This window comes from Lissotriton vulgaris, chromosome 10 (genome assembly GCF_964263255.1).
Source record: "Lissotriton vulgaris chromosome 10, aLisVul1.2, whole genome shotgun sequence".
Lineage (NCBI taxonomy): Eukaryota > Metazoa > Chordata > Amphibia > Caudata > Salamandridae > Lissotriton > Lissotriton vulgaris.
The window spans coordinates 939,711,215-939,735,274 of record NC_141698.1 but is presented as its reverse complement, the minus strand read 5'-3'; the positions used below and the strand labels follow the sequence as shown (position 1 = coordinate 939,735,274).

The 24,060-nt window shown below is 40.8% G+C and overlaps 1 protein-coding gene across 1 annotated transcript in view; it reads left to right on the top strand.

Moving 5' to 3' along the window:
* The window catches only part of DYNC1I1 (dynein cytoplasmic 1 intermediate chain 1), a 1,862,117-nt gene that overhangs the window by 1,752,963 nt on the left and 85,094 nt on the right, over positions 1-24,060 (top strand). The window contains exon 16 of the mRNA XM_086941928.1: positions 18,045-18,185. Coding sequence (XP_086798054.1) covers positions 18,045-18,185 — 141 coding nt within the window. The remainder of the gene's footprint in view (positions 1-18,044; positions 18,186-24,060) is intronic.

Below are 24,060 nucleotides of genomic sequence, written 5' to 3'. Positions count from 1 at the left end.
ATGTTTTCATGGTTTTTTTTGTTAACTTTTAACTTTATATATTTAATTCTGTGTATTTATATTGTATATATTTGTATTTTGTAATACTTTTATATTTAGGTATTTAAATGTTTGTTTAAAAGTTAATTAGCCGTTAGTAAGGTATGTGTAACCCTGCTAAGCCCAATACTTTACATGTTTTAACTTGGGATGGAATGAAAATAGAAAATGCAGCCTCGCCAAAGTCCAACACATACCCTGATTTTGCTTACATTGGAGAGGGAATAGTAAAAGTAACCCCTCCAAAGTCCAACCCTTTCTCTACTAATGCTTTGATTGGAGTGGGAATAGTAAATCAGATCCCTTGAAAAGCCAACACTTATCCTGATGTTGCTTATGTTGGAATAGGACTAGTAAATGTAACGCCTCCAAAGTCCACCACTTTCCCCATTGTTAAACCGATCAGAGTGAGTATAGTAAATGTGACTCCTCCAAGGTCCAATACTTTCCCTAATGATTCTTAGCTCCAAATGAGAATAGTGAATCTAACCCTTCCAAAGAGCAACACTTTCCCTGCTTTTGCTTACCTTAGAGTCAGAATATTAAATCTAAATCCTGCAAACTCCAACACTTTCCCTACAGTTGTTTAGATTAGAGTGAGAATAGTAAATCTGACATCTCCAAAGTACACCACTTTCCCTGATTTTACTTACATTGAAGTGGAAATAGTAAATGTACCCCCACCTCCCAAAGTAAAACAGTTTCTCTACTGCTGCTTAGATTGTCGTGGAAATAGTCAATCTAACCCTTCCAAAGTCCAGCATTTCCCCTGCTTTTGCATACATTGTTCTGGTAAGAGTATATCTGACCCCTCCAAGGTCCAACACTTTTTCTATTTAAGCTTAAATTGGAGTTTGATTAGTAAATGTTACTCCTTTACTGGTATTGTTTATTTTAAGCATTATTTATTAGTTTAATCTTTTTTAAGGTATTAATGTTGTCAATTTAATTGTTGTAATATTTTTGAAACTGGGGTGACTTTTAATTATTCAATTGAGGAGAAAGAGAAACGCTCACTGTAGTGGAATATTGACACTACATTAACCAGCATGCCTTGTAGGCTACGCCCACTGGGGCGGTAATGGAAGTTTAAAATTCCAGGTGTAATGAATGTCTCACTTTGAATACAGACCGCCATGAGGAAAGGAATAATCCTGAAACTCGCGGCGATACCGGAGTCCGGTCCGGTTCCAGCTTGCAATTAGATTGTAGCCTTGAATAAATTAAAGGGACAACGAACTTACCTGTGTGTCTTTCCATTTGTGGGCATTGGCTTTTTAGAAAATATATACTGCTCAACCCTGCAGATTCCTCTTTCCAGTGGCTAGACAGCAAGGATAGCGATGCAGGAGACCACAAACATTTAATGCATAGAAACAAATGTATTTCCTGTGAATGAAAAGTAAAAACATATCAAGGGTATAATTAAGAAAAAATAATGACCGTTTCGACTTGGCCTGTATCAGTTCATGGTGGCTCAATTTTTATATAATTGTAGCATTGAGGGCCTTCCTCCGTTTCCATGGCACCCTAACAACTAGAATGCTAACATAATCATCATTCTGGAATTCGGTGGCATGCATTTTCCAACCATCATCCGTGCAGTGCGCTTCAGTGCATAATCACTCCATTAGATTTGCTTTAGCTCAACAACATTACTACATGGGATCCCATTTTCATAAACCCGAACTAGGTTATTGCATTAATGGATGGATTAACATGCTCTAAAATCCTATTCCATATTTCAAATATTCACATTCCTTACAAGAAATCGGGTCCTGGTTAGAGACATGCACAGAAATGTCTTATCACACAAATGCTTAAACATTCATTGCTATCATTTCGATCAATCATTGGTTTCTAAATACATGGAGTCCAACCAGAAAAAATGAAGAACAGAACGACTGACCAGGGTCAAGCACAACCAAAACACAAGTACCATCGATAATTCTAACTTCGGTGCGACACACTTCCTGCACCCGTCGTCCCAAGGTGCAATTCAGGTCAAAATGTTCATAAAGAAGCAAAAGGCGCACTCATTGAAATCAAACAAAAGTTCATTCAATCCAAGGGTAATTATTTTCTTTATTTCGGTAGTCTTTACCAAAAACGACACACAGCCAACGCGTTTCGTTCCTTGTTGGAAATTTGTCAGGGCTCCAAATAGAATTATGCCTATTCGGCGTAGAAACTTGACCCCAGTCAATTCAAACTGATCAGAAGGACACCGTATGGAAATTTGATTCAATATTAAATTACAAACTCCAAATAGATGTATGCCAATACTGCGTAGAAACTTGATCCAAGTCAATTCAGAATAATAAAAGGACACCGTATGGAAAATTGGAATCAGTTTGTAAACTCGCAGGGATGTATATCCATGGACATTTGAAAAAGAAATGGAGAAGCACCTGTATAGAGGGGGTATAAAGAAACGCTGTTACTCGTGAACAAGGGAGGAGAATCCCCGAAATGCGTTGAGTGTTTGCCTTTGCATTTGGAATAAAGGCCTTTTTTCGCAAGAAGAGTTTGTGTGTTTTCTGCTGCTTAAAACTACAGAATTTCGATTTTATGGTTAGGTTTGTTACCTACACATGAACCACTGTCGCCAAGCTGCCAGAGCATAACAAGACTCAGCAGCTGCTGAGCCGAAAAGGAGTTTTTATATATATATATATATATATATATATATATATATATATATATATATATATATATTGCTCCTTTTGGTTCCTTGTATCCGGGGATTGCAGCGCTCGGCATTGGGTTCGTATTCCCTGCGGCGGAACCACGCCGCTCCTAAATTGCACACAAACCTTCTTTGACAGAAGGAGTAACGGGACGAACGTGAGCAAGGGAGTGGTGCTCCCGAAACGCGTAGATCAGTGTTTGTCTTTTGCTGCATAAATGCGATCTGAAGGCTAAAAATTGAATAAAAACAGTATAATTTCTTAAATACGAGAGTTCGTCCCGTTAATCCTTCTGTCAAAGAAGGTTTGTGTGCAATATATATATATATATATATATATATATATATATATATATATATATATATATATATATATGCAAAGAAAGCACTCCTTCCACTTCCACTGGAACAGCGGCGAAGAAAAGAGAAACGAACCACTTCTTTCTCAGGCAAGATGTTTATTTACAGCCTAGCAGCAGTCAAACAGATGACGCGTTTCGGGCTTTGGTGCCCTTGTTCACATAAAGGCTGTGAATGATTTTCGCCAATTTAAAGTGATATGCCCTTCCCACTAAAGTCACATGTTCTACAAGTTAATGAAAAACATAGTAAAAAGACTACATGATACGAATGTAATCAGTAGCATATAAATAATCTCATTAGCGCCAAGAATTTCATATTCGCATTATACATCTCCGCATTTCCCATTGCAACGGAAAATTATAACATTGTAAGAAGATGTTGACACAAATAAAACATTTTGAAATTACAGTCAATTTTTGAAAAAAAAGACCGATTTTTGGCATTCTAAAAAATTTTTTTCCTGGATAAATCCAGATACCGTAATAAAAAGTATCAAAATTTCATTATACCTGCATAAATGCATGTAATCACTAACAGATCTGTGACTATAGTTTGGAAGTGATGTGCAATAAATATACAAAGTGCATAGAAGAACTAATTATAACCAAAAATTCTACAAATATGTATTATGTGAGTTGATTAAGTGTAAGTGAAAAAAGGGGGTAACATAAAGAAATGTATCATGTACCCCAGCTCCGGTTGAGACATAACACTGAGTAAGACAGAGTAAAATCTGTAGAGGGGTAACACCCGCCTATTTTTATGGGTTTCCCTTATCCAAGATAAACTCAGAGCACAATTTTGAGTTTGATTTCTTAACAGATTATGCAAACACAACAATACAACTTGTCCTACCTATATTGCAATATCTTTGCCGAAGTATAAATAAGTGAAAAACCCATTACTAATCACCGTGATAAAAGGTTTGTCCCGGATCACAAAACATTTTTATCTTGACCACGGAATTTACCAATACCAACACAACACACATATATACAATATCTAGAATCAGATCAGAAAGCAAAATTAGATGGAAACTGTATGATGTCAAAAACTGCACTGCTCCGGGTTGCACTCGAAATACCTATTTACAAACACGTATACATATCTTCGGTGTTATTCAGACCGTTTGGGCATTTGCTATCAAAGTTCAAAATAAACTTAGTCTCTAGTTTTCTGAGCAAAGCCTCTCTATTCCCTCCTCTGCGAAGTTTCGGTACAGATGATACCACATAGTATGATAAACAAGATAAATTATTACCATGGACTTGTTTGAAGTGGCGCGCCACTGGGTAATTGGGATCACTGTGCAAAATAGCACGAAGATGTTGAAGGATTCTCTCATGTACCTGTAACTTGGTGCTTCCGATGTAATTGAGCCCACAGGTACAAGAGAGAACGTATACTGCAAATTCTGTTTTGCAGTTATAGTTTCCCATTATCTTGTGTGGTGTGGGACTGAATGGTGTGCGGTATTCTGTTGTGTTCACCCCGAACTTGCACGCCCGGCAAGAAGAGCATTTATAGAAACCATCTTTGGGTTTTAACCAATTAGGTTTGGTTCTTATCTCTGGGCTGGTAGGATCTAACACAGCTCCCATGTTTCTTGCTCTACTGAATGTTATGGTGGGGCTGGATGGCAGACTCATCCTAAGAACGGGGTCAGTGAGTACTATTCCCCAGTTTTTATTGATGATGGATCTGATTTTGCGTTCGTTCTCACTGTAGGCTGTGATTAATCTAGGACATTGGGCCCTGTCAATTGCCCCAGAATTGACTGGGAGGTCAGATGAAATATTCGGGGCAGGCTTCTCCACTATGGCGGCTGGAAGTAAGCTCGCTCTAGGTCTGGAAGATGTTTTGTTCAGAGCTGATGTTAAGATCTTTTCTGAATAGCCTCTAGCTCGCATGCGACGCATGGATTCTGCAGCACAGACGTTGAATTCAGTATCCGTGCTGCATATCCGTTTTAAGCGTAGCAATTCCCCATAGGGGATGCTTGCAATCAAGTGCCTAGGATGGGCACTGGAGGCATGGAGTGTGACATTGCCAGCGGTGGATTTTCTGAATAGGGTACTCTCTATTCTCCCATTAACTACATACAGTTTGACATCCAGAAATTCTAAGCTGGAGTTGTCTATGTGGTGGGTAAAGTGGAGATTCAGATTGTTAACGTTGATTGTTTCAATGAATTCCAGTGCCTTTTCTTTACTGCCCCGCCACACGATGAAAATATCATCGATAAACCTGTAGTAGTGTGCGATGTTTTCTTCAAAAATGGAAGAATAGTCCCTTTTGAGCATATATATATATATATATATATATATATATATCCAAGATAGCTGCCACACACCACCTCTCGTCTCCTCTGTAATATATATATCGACGTATTCAGTGACACGGTGACGCAAGAACTAAAAAATCTATATTTGAAAAATGCAGGTGTTCAAAAAAAATACACCAGACAGGACAATACATATTTTCAACTCATGAAAAAATTACAATCAAATGAGGATATAATTATTCGCCAGTCAGACAAGGGCGGCAACGTCATGCTGTGGCCGCGGGACCTATACATGGACGAGGCACTGACTTAGCTGAATGATAGAGAGTGCTACAGGCGCAGCACAATGCAAACATTTAAAAACTCATGGAACAATTTCTACACAAATCTTCTGGCATGGAAAAGTGCAGGATTGTTAACCATAGACTAGGTCAAGTTCCTGAAGAATGATCATCCCGTTATGCCTGTAATATATTTTATATCAAAAATACACAAATATGTGTTTAAACTACCAGGAAAGCAATAATATCTGCCTGCAACAGCATAATGGAAAATGCCTCGCGATATGTGGATTTCTTTCTTCAGGAACACATGAAAAACTCATTCAGGACACTGGTGACCTGCTAAGAAAAATAAGTGATGTCAAGTGGGATTCTGAATGTATACTCATTTCACTTGATGTCTCTTCCTTGTACACCAGTACTTGACCATAAAAACGGTGGTAGGGCAGTAGAGCACTACTTGAACACAAGACCTATTTGTTCCTTCTTGCATAACAAAATGTTGCTTACTATTATCTCAACCTGATTAGAGAATAACTTTTTCCTCTTTCAAAATCAGGTGTTCCAGCTGGTGAAAGGCGTACCTATGGGGGCTTGTTTCTCCCCTAGCTACGCGTGCTTGCATATGGGACTATGGGAGGAACAAGTCCTTGGGCTGGCCTATGGTACAATAATGCCCAACCATGTTGTACAATGGTACAGGTATATTGATGATTTGCTTATAATTTGGAGAGGAATGGAGAAGAGTGGCCTCTATTGTATAGAGCAAATCAACATCAATAACCTGAACTTAAAATGTACTGCTCAGCTAAGCAGGAGTTCTATCTGCTTTTTGGATGTAGAAATAGTAGCTGCACAGGGTAGGCTAGAAACGAGGTTACATAGAAAACCAACTGCAGGTAATACCTTGCTACATGCCTCCAGTCATCATCCTCTACATTTGATTCGCAGCATCCCCCATGTGGAGATGCTGCAGATTGGGAGGCTATGCAGCTCAGATGAGGACTGTGTAAGAGCACTGGCTAGGGGCTTTTCTCAGACTGTGATCGACAAAGCCATTGAAAAAACAAACAAAATGGTTAGATCTCAGGCTCTGGCTTGTAGATCGACTACTATTAACCATCAGCAAACAGTCAGAACAACCATCCAGATTGATTCTCACATACAGTAAACAGAAAATACTGCGCAGAATAATCAACACAAATTGGGTCCTGGTAAAAAATGATCCAGTCTTGGGGGCCAGAATAACCAGAACCCCCAAAATCACCTTCAAAAGGCACAATCAATGAGTAATTCATTAGTAAAGAGTAGCCCGTAAGTAAGAACTATCACGTTGTGGCTGGACTCAAGCAAAGGGTTTCTTAGAAGTGCTCTTTGTAAGGCCTGCAAACTTGAAGTGAGCAAATCAGAGTACACCACACCAATCAAGACAGAGCTAGTGCCCATTACTAAATAATTGACCCGCAAAACAGAATATGCAGTGTATGTGTTGGAGTGTCCCTGTGGTCTGCGGTACGTCGGAAGTAAGAAGCCGCAGGTCCACAAGACGATACTTCAACACATAAGGGTCATTAACAATAGTGACATGTCTTACCCGGTTGCTAGGTATTTTAAGGAGCACCACAGCAATGATGTGAGCAATCTCAAATCCTTTATCGTGGACACGGTCCCCCCTTGAGGAGAGGAGGTAACCGGGAAGCACTGTTAGGGAAACTCGAGACCAGGTTTATACTGGAGTTGGACTGTAAGATGATGCAATGCCTCTACTCCAGCGAAGATTTCTATACTTGCCTTTGAAAACAGTTTTTAACATCGATGGATTTGCTTTCTACTACTGCCTCTGCATTGTTTTTAAGTCTTCACTATATGTATTGTTAGCACCTTTTTTGCACTTTATGAACCGATTGGTGGTTCTGAAAGTGGCAGCACATTTAAATTAGCACTTGGACTTTTGTATGGGTAGCATGGAAAATAGTCTAGGCCCACTTGGGCATCATTTTGTCTAACTCCTGTATAAGCTGCACTAGCAAAGCCCCATAGTTTAAGCAATATTATTGGGGGGCGATATAGGCATGAGAATTCTACCAATAGAAACACGACTGGGATTGTTTTTATATATGAAAAGTTTGCACTAGTTTGACTTTTGATATGTATTTTATTCAGTACTGTAGTTTTAATTCTCATTTGCATTATTTTAAAACCGACATTTTGTATTGCCTATTTATGTAAGTATTTATTTATGTATTTATATATTTATGAATATTTATATTGTCCCTATTGAAAATAACAAATTTGTTCACATAAAACGTTTCAATATCGATGTGACATTCAGTTGAGACTACAAGAATTATTCTGTTTTCTATGTCTGACAACACGTCATTGTTAGGTCACTTTAAATTGTGAAGGCACTCCACATGCGTGTCATGTGAGCAGGGCCTCCTGAAGGCCAAAACGAGTTATAGCGGTGGTGCAGGGCATGAAATAAAAATTATTGCACCATAACTTGGGTCCGCTATTGCCTATTCCTGGCTGAAAGGAGTATGAGAGGCGAAGTAAGAAATATATATTTATATAGATATAAGCATATATATATGGGTATATATTTATATATAAATGTATATAATTTAACAACACTCCTTAAAACTATTTTTTAATTAAATTATTTTGTACTTTACACTTGGAAATAAATTACTTAAACTACTATATATTAACATTTCTATATACTTGCCTTTTTTGTGAGTCTGTTCAACAATATTTTCAACACAATAGTTTCAAAGTATGTAAACTCTATTTTTTTGTACACAATATTTTTGACAGGTTAGTCTGATGTTGATGTTGTTATTCCAAATGTTCTTTCACATGTTACTTTAAGTCATGTTGATTTGTATAGCGCACTGATCACCCACAAGGATATCCAGGCACTTGAGCCGGGGCGTAGGGGTATGGCACTGCCGCATTATTCAGACAGCCGGACCTTCAGGTTATTGCAAAACTCAAGTAAGCCGGACCTTCAGGTTATTGCAAAACTCAAGTAGCGAGGAGGAGGCTCTGATGTGTGTGAGAGGTTGTTCCATGTCTTGGGTCCTATGTCAGAGAATGAGCAGCCGCCTGTTCTGCATTTGTGAATACTGGGGTGCGTGCTAGTAAGTGTGAGGCTGAGCATAGGTGTATTGATGTGTTGTGAAAATGTGTGCAGCTGTTGATGTGCGCAGGTCCAGTGTTGTGTAGGGCTTTGTAGGTGTTCATGAGGAGTTTGAATTGGCTGCATTTGTGGATGGGGAGCCATGGAGTTCCCGGAGATGAGGTGAGATGTGCTGTAAGGGAGGTTTAGGAGATGTTTGGAGATTCTTCCATATAGCACGTTTTCATTGTTGAGTCGGCTTCAATCAATCAATCAGGGGTTGGTTAAGTGAACTAACCCTTGAGGGTTTCAAGGTGTTGGGGGTGGGGCGGAGCAGATCCAGATCAGTCGAAAAGCCAGTTCTTGAGGTCCTTCCTGAACGTGTGCACGGTCGGGGAGCTTGGGATGTGTGCTTGCGTGATAGTACGCCTGGTGATCTGTGGCAGCTACTTGAAGATTTTTGTAGCATTCGGAGGATGTGGAAGCAAGAGGAGCTCACTGCATTGACTTGTGCCGTCGTGTAGAGCTTGTCGTCCAGGATGATCCCCAGATTTCTGACTTGGTTGTTGGATGTTGGAGTGAGTCAGAGTTCTGCCAGTCACAGGTGGTGTCCCACATGGAATTCTAGTTTATAAATACCAATCCTTCAATCTTGTTGGAGTTCAGTTTGTAGCATTTTGTTCTCATCTATTCCACCACGAGGGTTCTGCAGTTGTTGAAGTTAATTCTGGCGGTGGGAGTCTGGGTATTGTCTGCTTAGGAGATGATGGTAATGCCTTGAGATCTAATGATGTTCGCGATTGGAGCCATGTAGACGTTGAACAGAGTAGGGCTGAGAGAAGAACCCTGGGGGACGCCGCATAACAGGTTCTTGGCTTCGGATATGAAAGGTGGCAGTCTGGCTCTTTGGGTATTTCTGTGAGAAAGAAGCACATCTATTAGAGTGCTGGCCCTTGGATACTGCACTTGAGGATTCTTCTAATGAGTGTGTTGTGGGAGACTGTGTCAAATGCCACCGAGAGGTCAAGTAGGATGAGGGTGGCTGTTTAATCCCTGTCAAGGATGGTTCTGATATCATCAGTGGCTGCAATGTGTGGTTTCTGTGCTGGATCTTTCTGAATCCTGACTGGTTATTGTAGAGCATGTGGTGGAACTCAAAGTGGCTAGTGAGCTAATTGATGTTGGGTTTTTGATAACTTTTGCTGGGTAGGAAAGCAGGGAGATAGGACGGTTGTTGGCTAGTTGACTTGGGTCAGTTAAATGTTTCTTGAGGAGGGACTTAACTGCTGTGTGCTACCAGGCTTCTGGGAAGGTGGCAGAGATGGTGGTGGTGTGCAAGATGTGAATGAGTGCTGTGTTGATTGGTGATGTGCTGAGGTTTAAAATGTGATGGGGGCAAGGCTTCAATGAGGCCCCAGCAGGGCACGAGTCGGGGGTACACGCAGGTACACGGCGTCCACCCACTATTTTGACAGGGTGGATGCCGTCCACCCTGTTAAGAAGTTGGGCCCCACATAAAGATGTTAAACTTGCCCTGGTGTAATTTTGAGACACCGGGACACGTTCATCAGTTCCTGCACGTTGTCTGCTTTCGATTCCCATCAGCAACATGCGGGTAGCGAGGGGGAGGGCTTTTTTTTTCACCTCCAGTTGCGCAACAATAAAGACAGAAGTTAAGGGGCCATCAGGCCTCCTTTTGATAGAGTTTGGGAATGGAGGTCTCCTGGAACCTCACAAATGCAAATGCACCGGCAAGGGAAAAAAAGCACACAGCTTGTTATCTCTTCACAGGTACTTAAGAGATGCATGCTTTTTACTTTATATATAAGTATATTCACTGTAAGAATGTCAGATGGGTTGTTATGTCTCAGTATTTATGCAAACAACAAGTTAAATAGCACTTTTTTATTTCTTTTATATCGCTACTCATCCCAATGCAGGGTGTAAGAGCGCTTTACATAACAAACACATTATCCATTCCAAATAAATAATGTAAGTATGTAAATAAATGTCCAAGATGTTTTACATGAGGCAGTCGGGGTTACAAGGTGTAGGAGTCAAATACGCTTCATAGCTCCCTGTGGTCTACTAGAAGGATTACAATGTATTAACTGCAAGTAACATAAGGATCTCTGTGTTCAAAGCAGTAATTCACTTACTTATCTACATAAAATAAAAATCTGTGATCTGCATGCATGTCACATGATATGCTTTGCAGGAGACGACTTAAAAAAAAATTATAGCATTTTCAGTTTGTATGTGTTGTTACATACACATATCAGCGCATCACTTCCAGTGAGGTCATTTCCTGTGATGCCACGTGGAATGTCACACGTCGTGACGTTGTGCTTTGATAGTACGCGTGATAATGTCACTTGCATACTGCCTGACTTGGTCAGTCCCCCGACCTCTTTTTTTTAGGACATGTGCCCTGGGCCCCCGAGTTGATGGTCCGCATGTGTAAGGCTGTTTCGTCGCTGGTGAGGGTCTTCCATCTGGTCAGGTAGGTGTCTTGATTGGTGACCGGCAGGTTGGTGATACCTTCATTGGGATCTAGTTAGTGTGTGAAATTGCTGTAAATGTTTGAGATTTTGCTTTGGAAGAAGTTGGATGGGTCTTTGCAAAGATCTTGTGAGGAAGTGATGTTGTTGGCAGCCGTGGTGAAGTCTTTAATTATCAAGAAGATTTGTTTGCTACTGTCAGAACTCTCTTTGATGCATTTTGCTACAGCTTTTTTTCTTGGTTTCTCTTGGCTTCTGATGCTATCATGTTAGTGGTCTTTTGCAGATGGTTCTGTCAGTGTCTTTGAAGCTGGGTCCCCATCTTCTTTTCAGCTGTTGGCAGTGTCTTTTAGTGCCGCTGAGGTCCTTGGTGTATCAGTTGGGTTTTTTGTTGACTCTTCTCTGTTTGTCGATTTTGACGGGTGCAAGGTAGGCTGTGCAGTTCTTGATCCAGTTGTTAAAGTTGTCAACGTCCATGTTGAAATTGTACATAGGATTGGGTGGGTTAGCATGGAGAGCATTCAGTCATTCTTCTCCTTCACACATTCATTGTAGGTCATTTTAGTAATGGATGGAATTGGTTTAGCAGGGTTAATGGCAACTACACGTAAATAAGCATGTTCTATTGTTTTCATAACTGGTTCCCATTATATGCATGTTCTCTGCTTCCCACTCGGAAACACCCCACAGTGCACACCTGTTACAGGTCGCTGTAATAAATGTCCCATCAGGATAGTCACAAAAGTGTAAACCAAGCCAAAGGAATGCACTGGTTATAGTCAGTGTTAGATTTGGGGGTCTCTAGTTGGCACAGGTAGGTACTTGTGACAAATAGGGACCCTTGCCTCTAGTCAGGGTAAGGGGTACACTCCTAAAATAACCCCTGCTCATCCCCTTGGTAGCTTGGCACAAGCAGGCAGGCTTATCTTAGAGGCAGTGTGTAAAGCATTTGTGACCACATACAGTAACCCAGTGACAACACTACAGATGGACACCACACAGTTGTATATTAAAAATAAGTATTCTTTGTATAGACTTAACACAAGACCACAAATGACAAAAATCCACAATACTATACTTAAGGATGGTAGTTTTAGCTTAGTTCAGTTCTTAAGATGCAACACTTTAAGTCAATGTACCTTTAGAAGCAATGTTGCAGCGATGGAAATGTGGCAAAGTTCCGGTGCAAAGAAATAAAGACGTGAAGATCTTCCAGATGCGGCACGCTTCTCCGTGGATGCGAGAGGCTTCCGCACAATGCGACAACTACAGCGGTAACAACCAAGATGCGACGGCAGCAGCTCCGACGGCAGCGCGCTTCTCCGTGGATGCAAGGCGCTTTTTTTGATGCGGTGCAATACGACAGCAGCGACATCCAAGATGCGAAGACAGCAACAGCGACACGATTCTCCTTCATTGCGAGACCCTTCTCCTGATGCGGTGCAATACAACTGCTACAGCGCCGACATTCACAATGTGACGGCAGCAGCAGCGATGGCGACACGCTTTCTCTTCGTTGCAAGACACTTATCTTGATGCGGTGCAATGCGTCAGCTACAGCGGCGACACCCTATTTCGGAGTTGTGACGGCAGCGGCTGCGACGGTGACACGCTTCTTCCTCTTGGGTCTCGCTTCCAGCTCATTGCGACATGCAGTCCTTCAGAAGGCCCCAAAACAGCAGTAGACGCTTACAAGGAAATCTGGGGAGCTGGGGTTTGAAATCTGTTGTCCCTGAGACTTCAGCAGGAGGCAAGTTCTGTTCCAAGCCCTTGGAGATCCTTCACAAGTTGAAAATAAAGCACACAAAGTTGTTTCTCCTTTCTTTGGCAGTCAGGCAACCCCTGCAGTCCAACCCCCCAAGCAGCACTTCAGTTTAGGGATAGTCTCTCCTCAGTTTCTTCAGGTTCCTCTCCTCAGCAAAGGTTTCTTCTTGTAGTCCAAAAGTGATCCAATTTCTTGGGATCAGGGTCCCAATATTTATACCCCAAAATCCTTTGTCCTCTGAGGGTAGAGGGGCCTTTGCCCAGTCTAAACCAGTTCTGGGGCACTCTGTTTACATGACTCCTGCTTTCCTTTCACAGTGCAGGGCAGAGACATCAGACGCCCCACAGGAGGTGGAGCCAGCATTGTGGAGGGAAAGCACAGCCTTGGAGCACTTTGTTGACATGATTCCTTCTCTTCTTTCACAGTGCAGGGCAGAGACATCAGCCACACCACAGGAGGTGGAGCGAGCATTGTGGAAGGCAGGCCGAGCCCTATTCTGGTCCCAGGTGCAAGTCCGCCCACCCATCTAGGTGCAGATCTCTCTATTCGCCACTGGGCTGACTAGTTCTGTCTCTTGGAATCCCCCAGTCCTGCCACTCAAACTCCAGACAATTAATACACAACCTAGCAGAGGCAGGCTTTGGATAGTTAGACAAGAAAATACCTACTTTCTAAAAGAGGTATTTTCAAACACAGAATGTTAAAACTAACTTCACTAAAAGATGTAGTTCATCATTCTGAGTTCAGGCATACTAAACTTGAATTTCTACCATGTTCTCGGAGTCAGTTAGGATTATAAAATCTAATAATCTAACTGCCCATTTTGGCCTATGGAGAAAAAGTAGCCTTGCAATAGTGAAAAACGAAAATGGCTGTAGTTCACTATTAGGACATGCCACATACATCAGGGCTTGTCCTACCTTATACTTACAATGCACCCTGCCCTTGGGCCTACCATAGGGGTGTCTGATGTGAAGAAAAGGGAAGGTTTAGGGCCTGGCAAGTGGGTGCACTTGATCAGTCAGCATGACAGTACCAGACTACACTCAGGCTCTGCAATGGCAGACCTTGGACACACTTTTACAGGCTGCTTCTGTTGGTGGCACAACCAGTGCTGCAAGCCCACCAGCTATATTTATAACAACAAGGGGCCCCAATTAAGTCAACAAGGGACCTCGGGGAACTTGAATCTTTCAAACAACAGTGGTCCCATGCATTCAAAGATAAAAGAAAAAGTAATAAATATAGAGAGAATCCATTCTATATTCTGAGTGACATGTCCAGCCAGACAGAGGTCTACAATTTTACTGAATACACAATTCAAATCCAACAAGATACCTTCTACTGATCACGCCAGGCAGATCCTGAACTCCAACTCATCCGGCAATATCCTGGCGCCGTTGAAATTGGTTATTAACTGCGACGCGCAGAACAACTCAATCCGGGTTTCTGTACTCTTATCCGGGTACCTCCTCTTGCCGGCATAATAAGATTGCCCGGGTAATTAGAGGCTAACAAAGTTAAGGCATTATTCCAATGTCCTGATGATGGTCCCTATAACTAACAGGGGGACCGAAACGCCGTCGACTTCTGTGACACCTTATACAAAACGTGATTGCTATGTGATGTAATGGTGTTCCTCTGATTTTTCTGTATAACTGCATTTACTACACAGAAAACGTGTGTTTGCCTTAAAAGCATTTCCCTGTTTGTAAACCTACCTTCTGCATTAAGACCTGTTAGTGTTGGGCACAGACTTGTGTACCACACAGGTGATCAGTAGAAGGTATCTTGTTGGATTTGAATTGTGTATTCAGTAAAATTATAGACCTCTGTCCGGCTGGACATGTCACTCAGAATATAGAATGGATTCTCTCTATATTTATTACTTTTTCTTTTATCTTTGAATGCAAGCCCACCAGCAGCATTTGGTTTACAAGCCCTGGGCACTCCTGGTGCACTGTACTAGGGTCTGACAGGTAAACCAAACCAGCCAATCATGGAACCACTGATCAATACATTAATTTACAGTAGGAAGCACTTGCACTGTGGCACTGGACAGCAGTGGCACAGTGCCCAAAGTATCTAACACAAGCAAAAGCACATGGAGCAACAGCAAAAATAGAAGGGAGACCCACGCCAATGGTGACAGGTTTAACAGTCAGCTTTTTAGCAAACTATTTCCGATGACTGTTTGTTTGGTTGTCTAGGATGTTTCTTTGTTGATTTTTTAGTGTTTAGAGTGGGAGTATTATTTTTCAGTCTGCGTTGTTGTCCCTGGGTGAGTATATAGTACATTTATGTACCTGTACTCATGCTTAAATATTTTGGTTTTCATTGTAGTGTGGATGGCTTCTAAAAGTTAAAGGATCTGGCCAGTTCAATGTACAGCGCACAGAAGTAAAGGTCCAGGTGTTGTTGAATTTGTACTCGTGGTATAAATGTGCTGATCTTATTCCGCTTTTCAATCCAGTCTAACACCTCCCGTTACCTATCTTATTTCTTGTTTGCGAATTTCAGATGAAAAACCTCTGCTTCTTGGTATCCTGTTCTGCAACAGTCGTGAGGCTATGACATATCACGCAGAGGATAATATTATGCTGTTAGTCTTTTCTGTAAAGTCTTTTGTTGTTTCTCTCCAAAGATCAACCTTTTTATCCTTGTATGTTCCAGTTACTGATAGCAAAGGACGTCATTCCCATGCTGTTATGTGACAACAGTGAAAAATACTTTCCACCGCTGACTGCATACCTCTGCTGATGTGGCCCCATGCTTCTACTGCTGTTGATAGGAGATGTAGTATTAGTTGTAGTACCAGAAGTTGTAGAACTAGAAGTGCTACTGTCCGATGAGCCATGTTAGTAACAGTATTAATACTGTCATCAGTAGCAGCATTATTACAATATTTGTATTTGCAGTACGAGTGCTAATACTTACATCAGTTGTTATAGTACTTGTAACATTAAAATCAATCTTTAATAGTGCTAATCGCACAATACTACCAATAGTAGTATTGGTATTATTACTATTAGTGGAAATTCTGGTAGTACAAAAATGAATCCCAGTAGTAGTACTAATGAAATGAGTATTAATTGAAACACTAATAGTAGAATACCAATTGTAATTAGTGTGAGTAGTATGAGTAGTACTATTGTAGAAGTACACTTAGCACTAATAGTAGTAATGGTACTAGAAGTACTAGTTATGTTATGTTATAACCTATTTGTAAAGCGCACTTCGACCAAGGTTTCATGGCGCTGTTCCGAGCTGTTCTGGGTTGACTGCAGTGGGGCAGGTTTACTCATGTGCCTGTATGAACAGCCATGTCTTGAGCTGCTTTCTGAATTGAAGCAGATCGGGGCAGTACTATTAGCCCTAATTGTGCTATCCATTACAGATGCAGTACCTCTAACATGAATTGTGCTATGCACTTGAAAGGGCACCTAGGAACCAAATGCACATTGGCGCAAACCACTTACATTTTTAGAATTCTTAGGAAAGAAGCCTAATTAGTATAAGACGTGACAAGTAAAATAATTTTAAAAATGCAAATTAACATGAAACGAAACTTTACTTAAGTAGTAGACACGTGGATTTCAAAAATAGTGGAACAGCGCTATGATGCGTCCAAAGCGGCTGCTTACATTAAATGAAGCGACTGTAGGGGGGCTTCTGTCGTGGTCGAAGTGCTTCCTGAAGTCTTTATAACTCCTAGGAAATGTTCTGCACACCGCAGAGCTTTAAAAAGAAGTGCATTTAGAGTTCTAGTTCTAGAAATGTAACCTATTGTGAGTAAGAGGGTCTCCCTGGCCTCCTCATGTGTGACTCTCACTCACAATGAGTGGGACTTGAGGTCTCTGTTGGAGTGGTGGGCCATAATAAAGGATGTCGTTGTACTTTTTTTAGATGTAAAATGCTACTTATTAGAAATAAAACGTGTTTCACTTGAGCAGTAATTCACGCCATTCCGTTGCATTTAAATCCCCGATTGTTTTCTGGGACTTCAGAAGTTGTACAGAAACGTACATCGTGTGTGTTTTCAATGCATCTGACGATGATGTGAAATTACTCATTTGCAGTTAAGAGCACAGAGCTGGAAGTTAAGTGCAGATTGCAATGTGGCATACTTTTTTCAAAGCTGTTCCGTTATTTATAGAAATGCGAGCCCCCGTGTAAGCACCGTCATTTTCTTTCTAGCGTTGTTTTTTTCTGTTCACATTCGTATAATTGTTATGGATAGAATACATGCGCGCCTTTCAGAACAGATTTAAAAAGATAATGCGCGCCGCATATTTCATGAGTAATAAGCAGATTGTTTGTGTGATTTGTCTGCAGGCAGCGCGCGGGGCTGGACAGAGCTCGTGTAAATCACACACGAGGGGAAACCGGCACTAGATGGGGAGATGAGATAAAGCTGCGGGAAGCAGCAGCTCTGAAAGTGAAAGAATCCCGGAAAGTGCTGATAGCCTCCGGCCCCTTTCATGTCAATTGCAGAAGGAACGGGCACGTCTCCCTGTCTGCGGCTTATCCGGAGACAGCTACTGTAAGGCGAGGCGCCCTCCGGCTGCGGCCGTCCGCTGGCTGCCGCTAGATGGCAGTCTGCCCCTGTCGGGCGCGAGCTCCACAGCCAGCGTCCTCCAGCACGGGACGCCTGCCATCCCCGCACCAGTCCCGGGATCCTTATCACTACAGACCCCAAGGTGATTCATGTCTGCCCGAGGGGGGGTTGCAAAGCATCCTTCTTGCTGCGCTGGGAGCATACCTGCCCGGAACGTCACGCAGAAAACTATAACTGCCTGCTCCCCCCCTCGCCCACCCGTGCCAGTGGACAGTGGTTTTGTAACATGAAAGCCCGCAGTACACCTTGGCAGGGGCTTTCATCCCGGGAGTTTTATGACACTTGGTAAATGTGCAAAGTTGTTTTAATTAGACTCGGCAGACAGCCCGGGGCAGCGACAGCGCCACAGAGTCTTCACGCCGCCTCTCCCTCTCTCTCCGCAGCACAACAGGCCGCTGTACTCCTTTGAAGACAATGCGGACTATGTGTACGACGTCATGTGGTCAACGGTGCATCCCGGGCTCTTCGCATGCGTGGACGGGATGGGGCGCCTGGATCTCTGGAACCTCAACAACGATACCGAGGTGAGCAGGAGGGGGAGGGGCAGCTCGTGGAACAGGAGAGAGCTTATTTTTTGTTGTACAGGGTCTTAAAGACATACTAGTTTAAACAAACACAGCAGCTAGCGTACAACAAGGAAGACTTAAATGTCAGCCCTACAAATCAAATATTGTTGCAATTGACGTCACAGCCTCTGGTATGATTTCACCGCCACGAAACAAGTAAAGCAAGGTAAACAGGGAGAGGGTGTTGGAAAAGAAATGGTATTCTTAGGCTAAATTTCCTCTGTTGATATATTCCCACTCTGTCATTTGTACTACAGGAATCGAAATTGTCTTTGACACATAAAGAAAGTACGCCACCAGAAAGAGCAAACTTTTTTTTATTTTCTTGCATTGAGAAGCAGTTATTCAAATGTTTGCATTTTTTCCTAGCAAGCTTGTCCTGAAAATGTAGGCTTAGATAACTGACCTGATTTAACTCAGTTTACTGCTTTTGTTGCTCCAACGAGTTGCATAAGAGTCAGACACCTCATGGTCTTTGAAGTTCTGAGTTTCTTGCTGTACCACCTAAATCACCATCACAGTCACCTCACCCACACGTTGAATGACTATCAGCACTAAAGGGTGCTCGCCCTCTTACCTTTTAGAAAGCAGCTTAACTTGCCCTACACTGGGCTCTCACATTGAAAGGTGGAGGGGGCACTATGTTGACAATTGTCTCACTCCACGGGCAGTCAAAAGGTTGGATGGCATGATTTAGGCATGCTTTCTTGGCCCCAGACACCCAACCTATCAAGTGTCTCCTCTGTGAACATTAAGAGTTTTACAATGTTAGCAGCCCAAACGATGCAGTCATAAATAGAAGTCACCCTTTAACAGACTCACCATTTTTAAATATTTATTTAAGAATTGGGATGTATTGTAGCACGCTCAAGAAAATACTGTACAGTCTGCTTTTCTGCGATAGTCTATATTGCTATGAACAGGGACATTTCAAAGGTTAGATAGTCAAAATTAAAAAAGTTTAAAAAACGACAATTTTTCTTGAGCACTTCTTCAGAACACCTGCAGCAAAGCAGGCTCAATTATTATTTCCTAGATTAGGTGTTTCTCAAAATAAATATAAAACCTTTGTATTTTACCACACATGTAAATGATGTGTGAATAATAAGTAAATGTAACTCTGTTTAAAGAAAAATACCTTAATGGTTATATACCCTCTGCCACTCCCCATACTGTTAATACTGATGTAGAGGATGAAAGTATTTATACGTCTGTGCGGTCTTGTTTATATGCTCACTCACAAACACAGGCCTACACTTCTTCCTTGAAATGATAATTTTCTCTGCTTCTCAAAACAATGTATTTTATTTTAAACATGCAACAAAGTAAGTCAAACAATTTACGTTCACTCTTGTTAGGTTATCTTATATATTTCTTTGGAGAGTGCTACACTCCCCACCAGTGGCACCAAGTTTCTCAGTTGATAAATTCAACACTAAAAAGGAAATGGATGTGAATGAATATATAAAGAGCCTAGGTTTAATTTGTTTACAAAATAACAGCTGGCCATCAATAACACCTAGCTGTATGGCAGGGCTGTTCCACGGTAGATGCCTGGATAGGAAAAACTTGTAACTCCCCATCATATGATGGGAGTCATAGGGTAAGGTTTAGGGCATCAAGTACTGAGTCAGTGTACCAGGCCAGATACATATTGCTGAATAATATCCAGCAGAAACAGCGGATCGGATTTAAGCAGTGCCCGCTGGTAAGCCATCTAAGTGTCATGTTAATGTGGTTTTTGTCAGAAAGTCAGGAGAAAACATTTCAAATGTGTATTTTAACATGTTTAAAATTGAAAAAATAAGCTTTTGCATCCTAAATATGCACAGACCAAACACAGACAAAGTTGAATCTTATAAAAAATAAGTGATTGAATTTATTTAACAATGACGATTGTGTTTCTCTCATAATCTAAATTAAAATTGTACGAGGACAGCAGGTCATATCAATGCACAACACTATATAACACAAGCATTGGGATTTATCAGGGAAATTCCTAAATACGTTCTGTATTTTTTTTTTTTACTGTCAGGCACCTCAACAAGAAGTATTGAATACCTCTCAAAATCCTGTAAATTGAGCAATAACCAGTATAGTTTCTTAAATCACCAATCAGCATAGTTAGATCCCTCAGCTCAAATACATATTTATGCATGTGCCCAAGTCTAAGTATGTAGGTAGGAGTTTGTGTTTATTTGCATGTGCATAGGTATTAACTGTATATCTATATGTAGACCGATGTATGCATATATTATTTGCAAGTAAATGTGTGTGCAAACATGTATTGCACCTGTATATCCTAGTATTTTCAAGTGAGTAGTATGCATAGTTTCTCAACCTTTTTTTGATCATTTCCATTTATATACAGGCACATATAAAAACGTGTGTACATACACCTACTGATTAAAAAGACAATTGTATATTGCTATGTATGTATCTGTGTTACGTACACCCACTGATTAAAAAGACAATTGTATATTGCTATGTATGTATCTGTGTTACGTACACCCACTGATTAAAAAGACAATTGTATATTGCTATGTATGTATCTGTGTTAGAGTTTAGATACATACATGTGTTTAAAAATATATGAGCGCATATACAACCTCTGAATCCCTTGTTATGCTGCATGTGCAAACTCTTACATCCACACAGGCAATCTCCCATAGCCCAAAGGCAAATGCATTTCCACTTATAGCTTTGTAACTTTTTATGACGTACATTTAACATGACTATTACACGAGTTTAGGAGAGGATTATCGAGATTTGTATCTGCATTAGAAAGCACATTAATAGTCTCAGTGTTGAGGTCTATTTAGTGATAATGTATAATGGAAAAGTCTAAAATAAATAATTGAATAATGAAAAGTAAGCCATCATAAGAACATGCTGCCACAGTGAATCTCGAATGAATAGTCGGCTATAACTTACATTTCTCTAATAGCTGTATATAGAAATATCAATGGATAGTATTGCTGCAATGTGCAGCCGCATAACTGGATTCCACGCTTTTGTTTAAAAATGTGATACCTTGTATTTTGTAGGTTCCTTTGTGACGGTTCAATCTAGCGATACCTTATTATAGTTCAGCACTGCGCTTATGCAAATAATATTTTTGAAGAACTAAAATACATATTTAATTTAATCCCAAATATGGATTGTTTTTCTCATAGGAACAGACAACTGTAATGTTACATTTATCTTTTTCATTGCAAATATCTGTCAAATGATGTTTTAACCTGATATTGGCTTCTGTACCAAACAACATACTATTTTCCCTCCATTTTGGCACGTTTGATGCACCTTAGAGCTGGTTACTTGCAGGAAGGAAAGTATGACTGGCAATACTCATGCCAGGTTATAATGTCACATGGCGTTAACCAATTATAGCACAGCATAAACATGGGTTATACAGTCAATTTCCATCAAATACTCAAGTTCACACTATTATTTCCTTCGGCTGAAAAGTTGCACAGTCAAGCCCTTCAGTCGATTTTTTTTAAAGTCTTGCATTGTTCATATATTCAGTAATCGTGGTGCAGAAAGAAAGCTGATGCAATGCTAATGGAATACATGTTCCTTATCCGAAGATATGTACATTTCAAGTTTGTCAAAGTACTTTTAAAGCGCACATTTACAGCTGCAAGTCCTCGCGAGCAGATATAGAGAGCAGTGTTATGAAGTCTGTGACAAGTGGATAAGCCCGAGAGAAGTCTTTTGAAGTGTCGGGAGCAGGAAGCAATGCGGACTATTTAATTAAAAAGAACACAGCTACAGGGCGCAAAGAGGGCCCACAGCCTACTAAGCGCCTTCCTCAGGCTGCAGACAACATGTCCTTTAGGTATCATCAGTAACACCAAAGCATCCTTTACGTTTTGACACAGACTATGCCAACATGTTGAACATCTTCTTTTTTTAAATTAACCCTTTCATGTCTGACGCTTAAAGCTACTAGTGCGGCTTTCCTTGCTCTCTGCTCGTTTACTGTCGAAGCCGGGGCGGCAGGTAATAGGTGTTCAGTCTGGAGTAGAATGCTTTGAACATCAAAGGAGGCATGTACAGTGAAAGCCTTTAACGAATAGTTCAGTCTTATTATAATTAGCATAGAGACATATGTAGCAGACAGAATATGGTAGCTTTAAGGACGCCAGCATGTGCTTTGATCTGCTGATGTCTATATGTAATACTATGTCACTTTTTCATATTAGCTCATTAAAGCAATATGCACGCACATCTATTGAATAACAAAATTATAGCCAAGTTCCTTAAAAAGCATAGTTTATAATACATAAACGGCTCCACCATACACCAATACTTTAGTGATAATTCTTAATCTTTGGCAGAGTTTGTCCGCATTATGAGGTAACATTGTGATAGTAACCACATTTTCACAGGACACTCGTGAGTTCAAGGGAGTGGAAGTCATGGCCATAGTATGATTTAATATTGGTGCTTTTATGTTCTAATGAGCTGAATTTTTCAACCAGCACCACTGCTTACTATTGGGATATGCTGTGTATTATAGGCTATGTACTACCGATGTACTTAAATGGAGAAAAAAAATGAATGCATGCATACCATACGTCTTCAGCTTTTATCTTTTTTGTTTTATGAGCAGCCCTTAAATAGCTATTCAGAAGGTAACATTTGTTCAAAACTGGCACTGTAATTTCTATTGAGTATATTTCTTAGGCCCATAAATGTGTACTGAACTATTAGAGGTAGCCCATAAACAAGTCTTACAATTATCAAGAAGAATGAGCATCTTGAGATCATGTACCTGGGATACTATCAGTCTCATTTCAGGCATGTTGCCAAGGGACTGACACTATACGAGCCGTGCTTTTTTTCATAGCCTGCATCATGTTGCAAAACTGGAAGATCTGCCAATGACTCCAGAGTACAAACTGATGATCCGATGTGGCCTTAAAAAGATATCCTTGTATCACAGTCTTTCTTTCTTCTCAGCCATTTTCACTATGCCGGCATCTATGTTACATGTGGATAGGTGTCACATACATGGCCTGCCTTTTCCTTGAAGCAGCCTTATGGGACAGAATCAGTAACACTACCAGACTCGCGGATGGCTGCATATATTTATTACTGAAATGTTTTCTATTGTGCATACATCATGCCTGATTGGCTGTCTGGGGAAACTGATACGCAGTATTCATCAAATAGTGCTTAGGAAAATTATGGTAAGTCATAGAAGAGAGAATAGCACTAAGTGTCGGCTCATGGATTGAGTTGTTCAGCTAAGACCATAGGGAGCAAAAGGCACTTTCAAAGTTCTGTTTTTAGTAGTTTTAGACTCAACAGGTTTGTATTTTGTTTCAGGATTTCTGGTAGCCAGCTGTGGAATTAAAATGGCTGGGCAGTTTACTACTATTTGTGGCTTCACCACACACTAAAGTAATCCTGACAATAGCCAACAGAGATAAAAAATAGTGTTGAATGGTGTATTGTATGTAAGATTCACTCTTTTCTAGGAGTGCCTGGTGTGAAGTCTGTTATTAATCTGAGAGCCTCTGAAAAATCTGAAAATGTAGGAACAAGCAGTACAGATGCAGAAGTTGCATCATAGGTTGTCGTATTGCTCCTCTTTCTGAAATAGTTGATACCTTTCAAAAGTTGTTTCAGTTGGCAAACTGATCAAGCCATTTGTTAACAGGTTGAACTATTGATTCCATCCATATGAACTTATTTTGCAATTTCACCTTCGCTCAGGACATGATCACTGAATTATAGGCTTAATGTTGTGAGATGACAATCTCTTGTGGTCCACCAGAAATGTATAGATGTGCAATTTCTTTGAGCAGTGCTTAATACA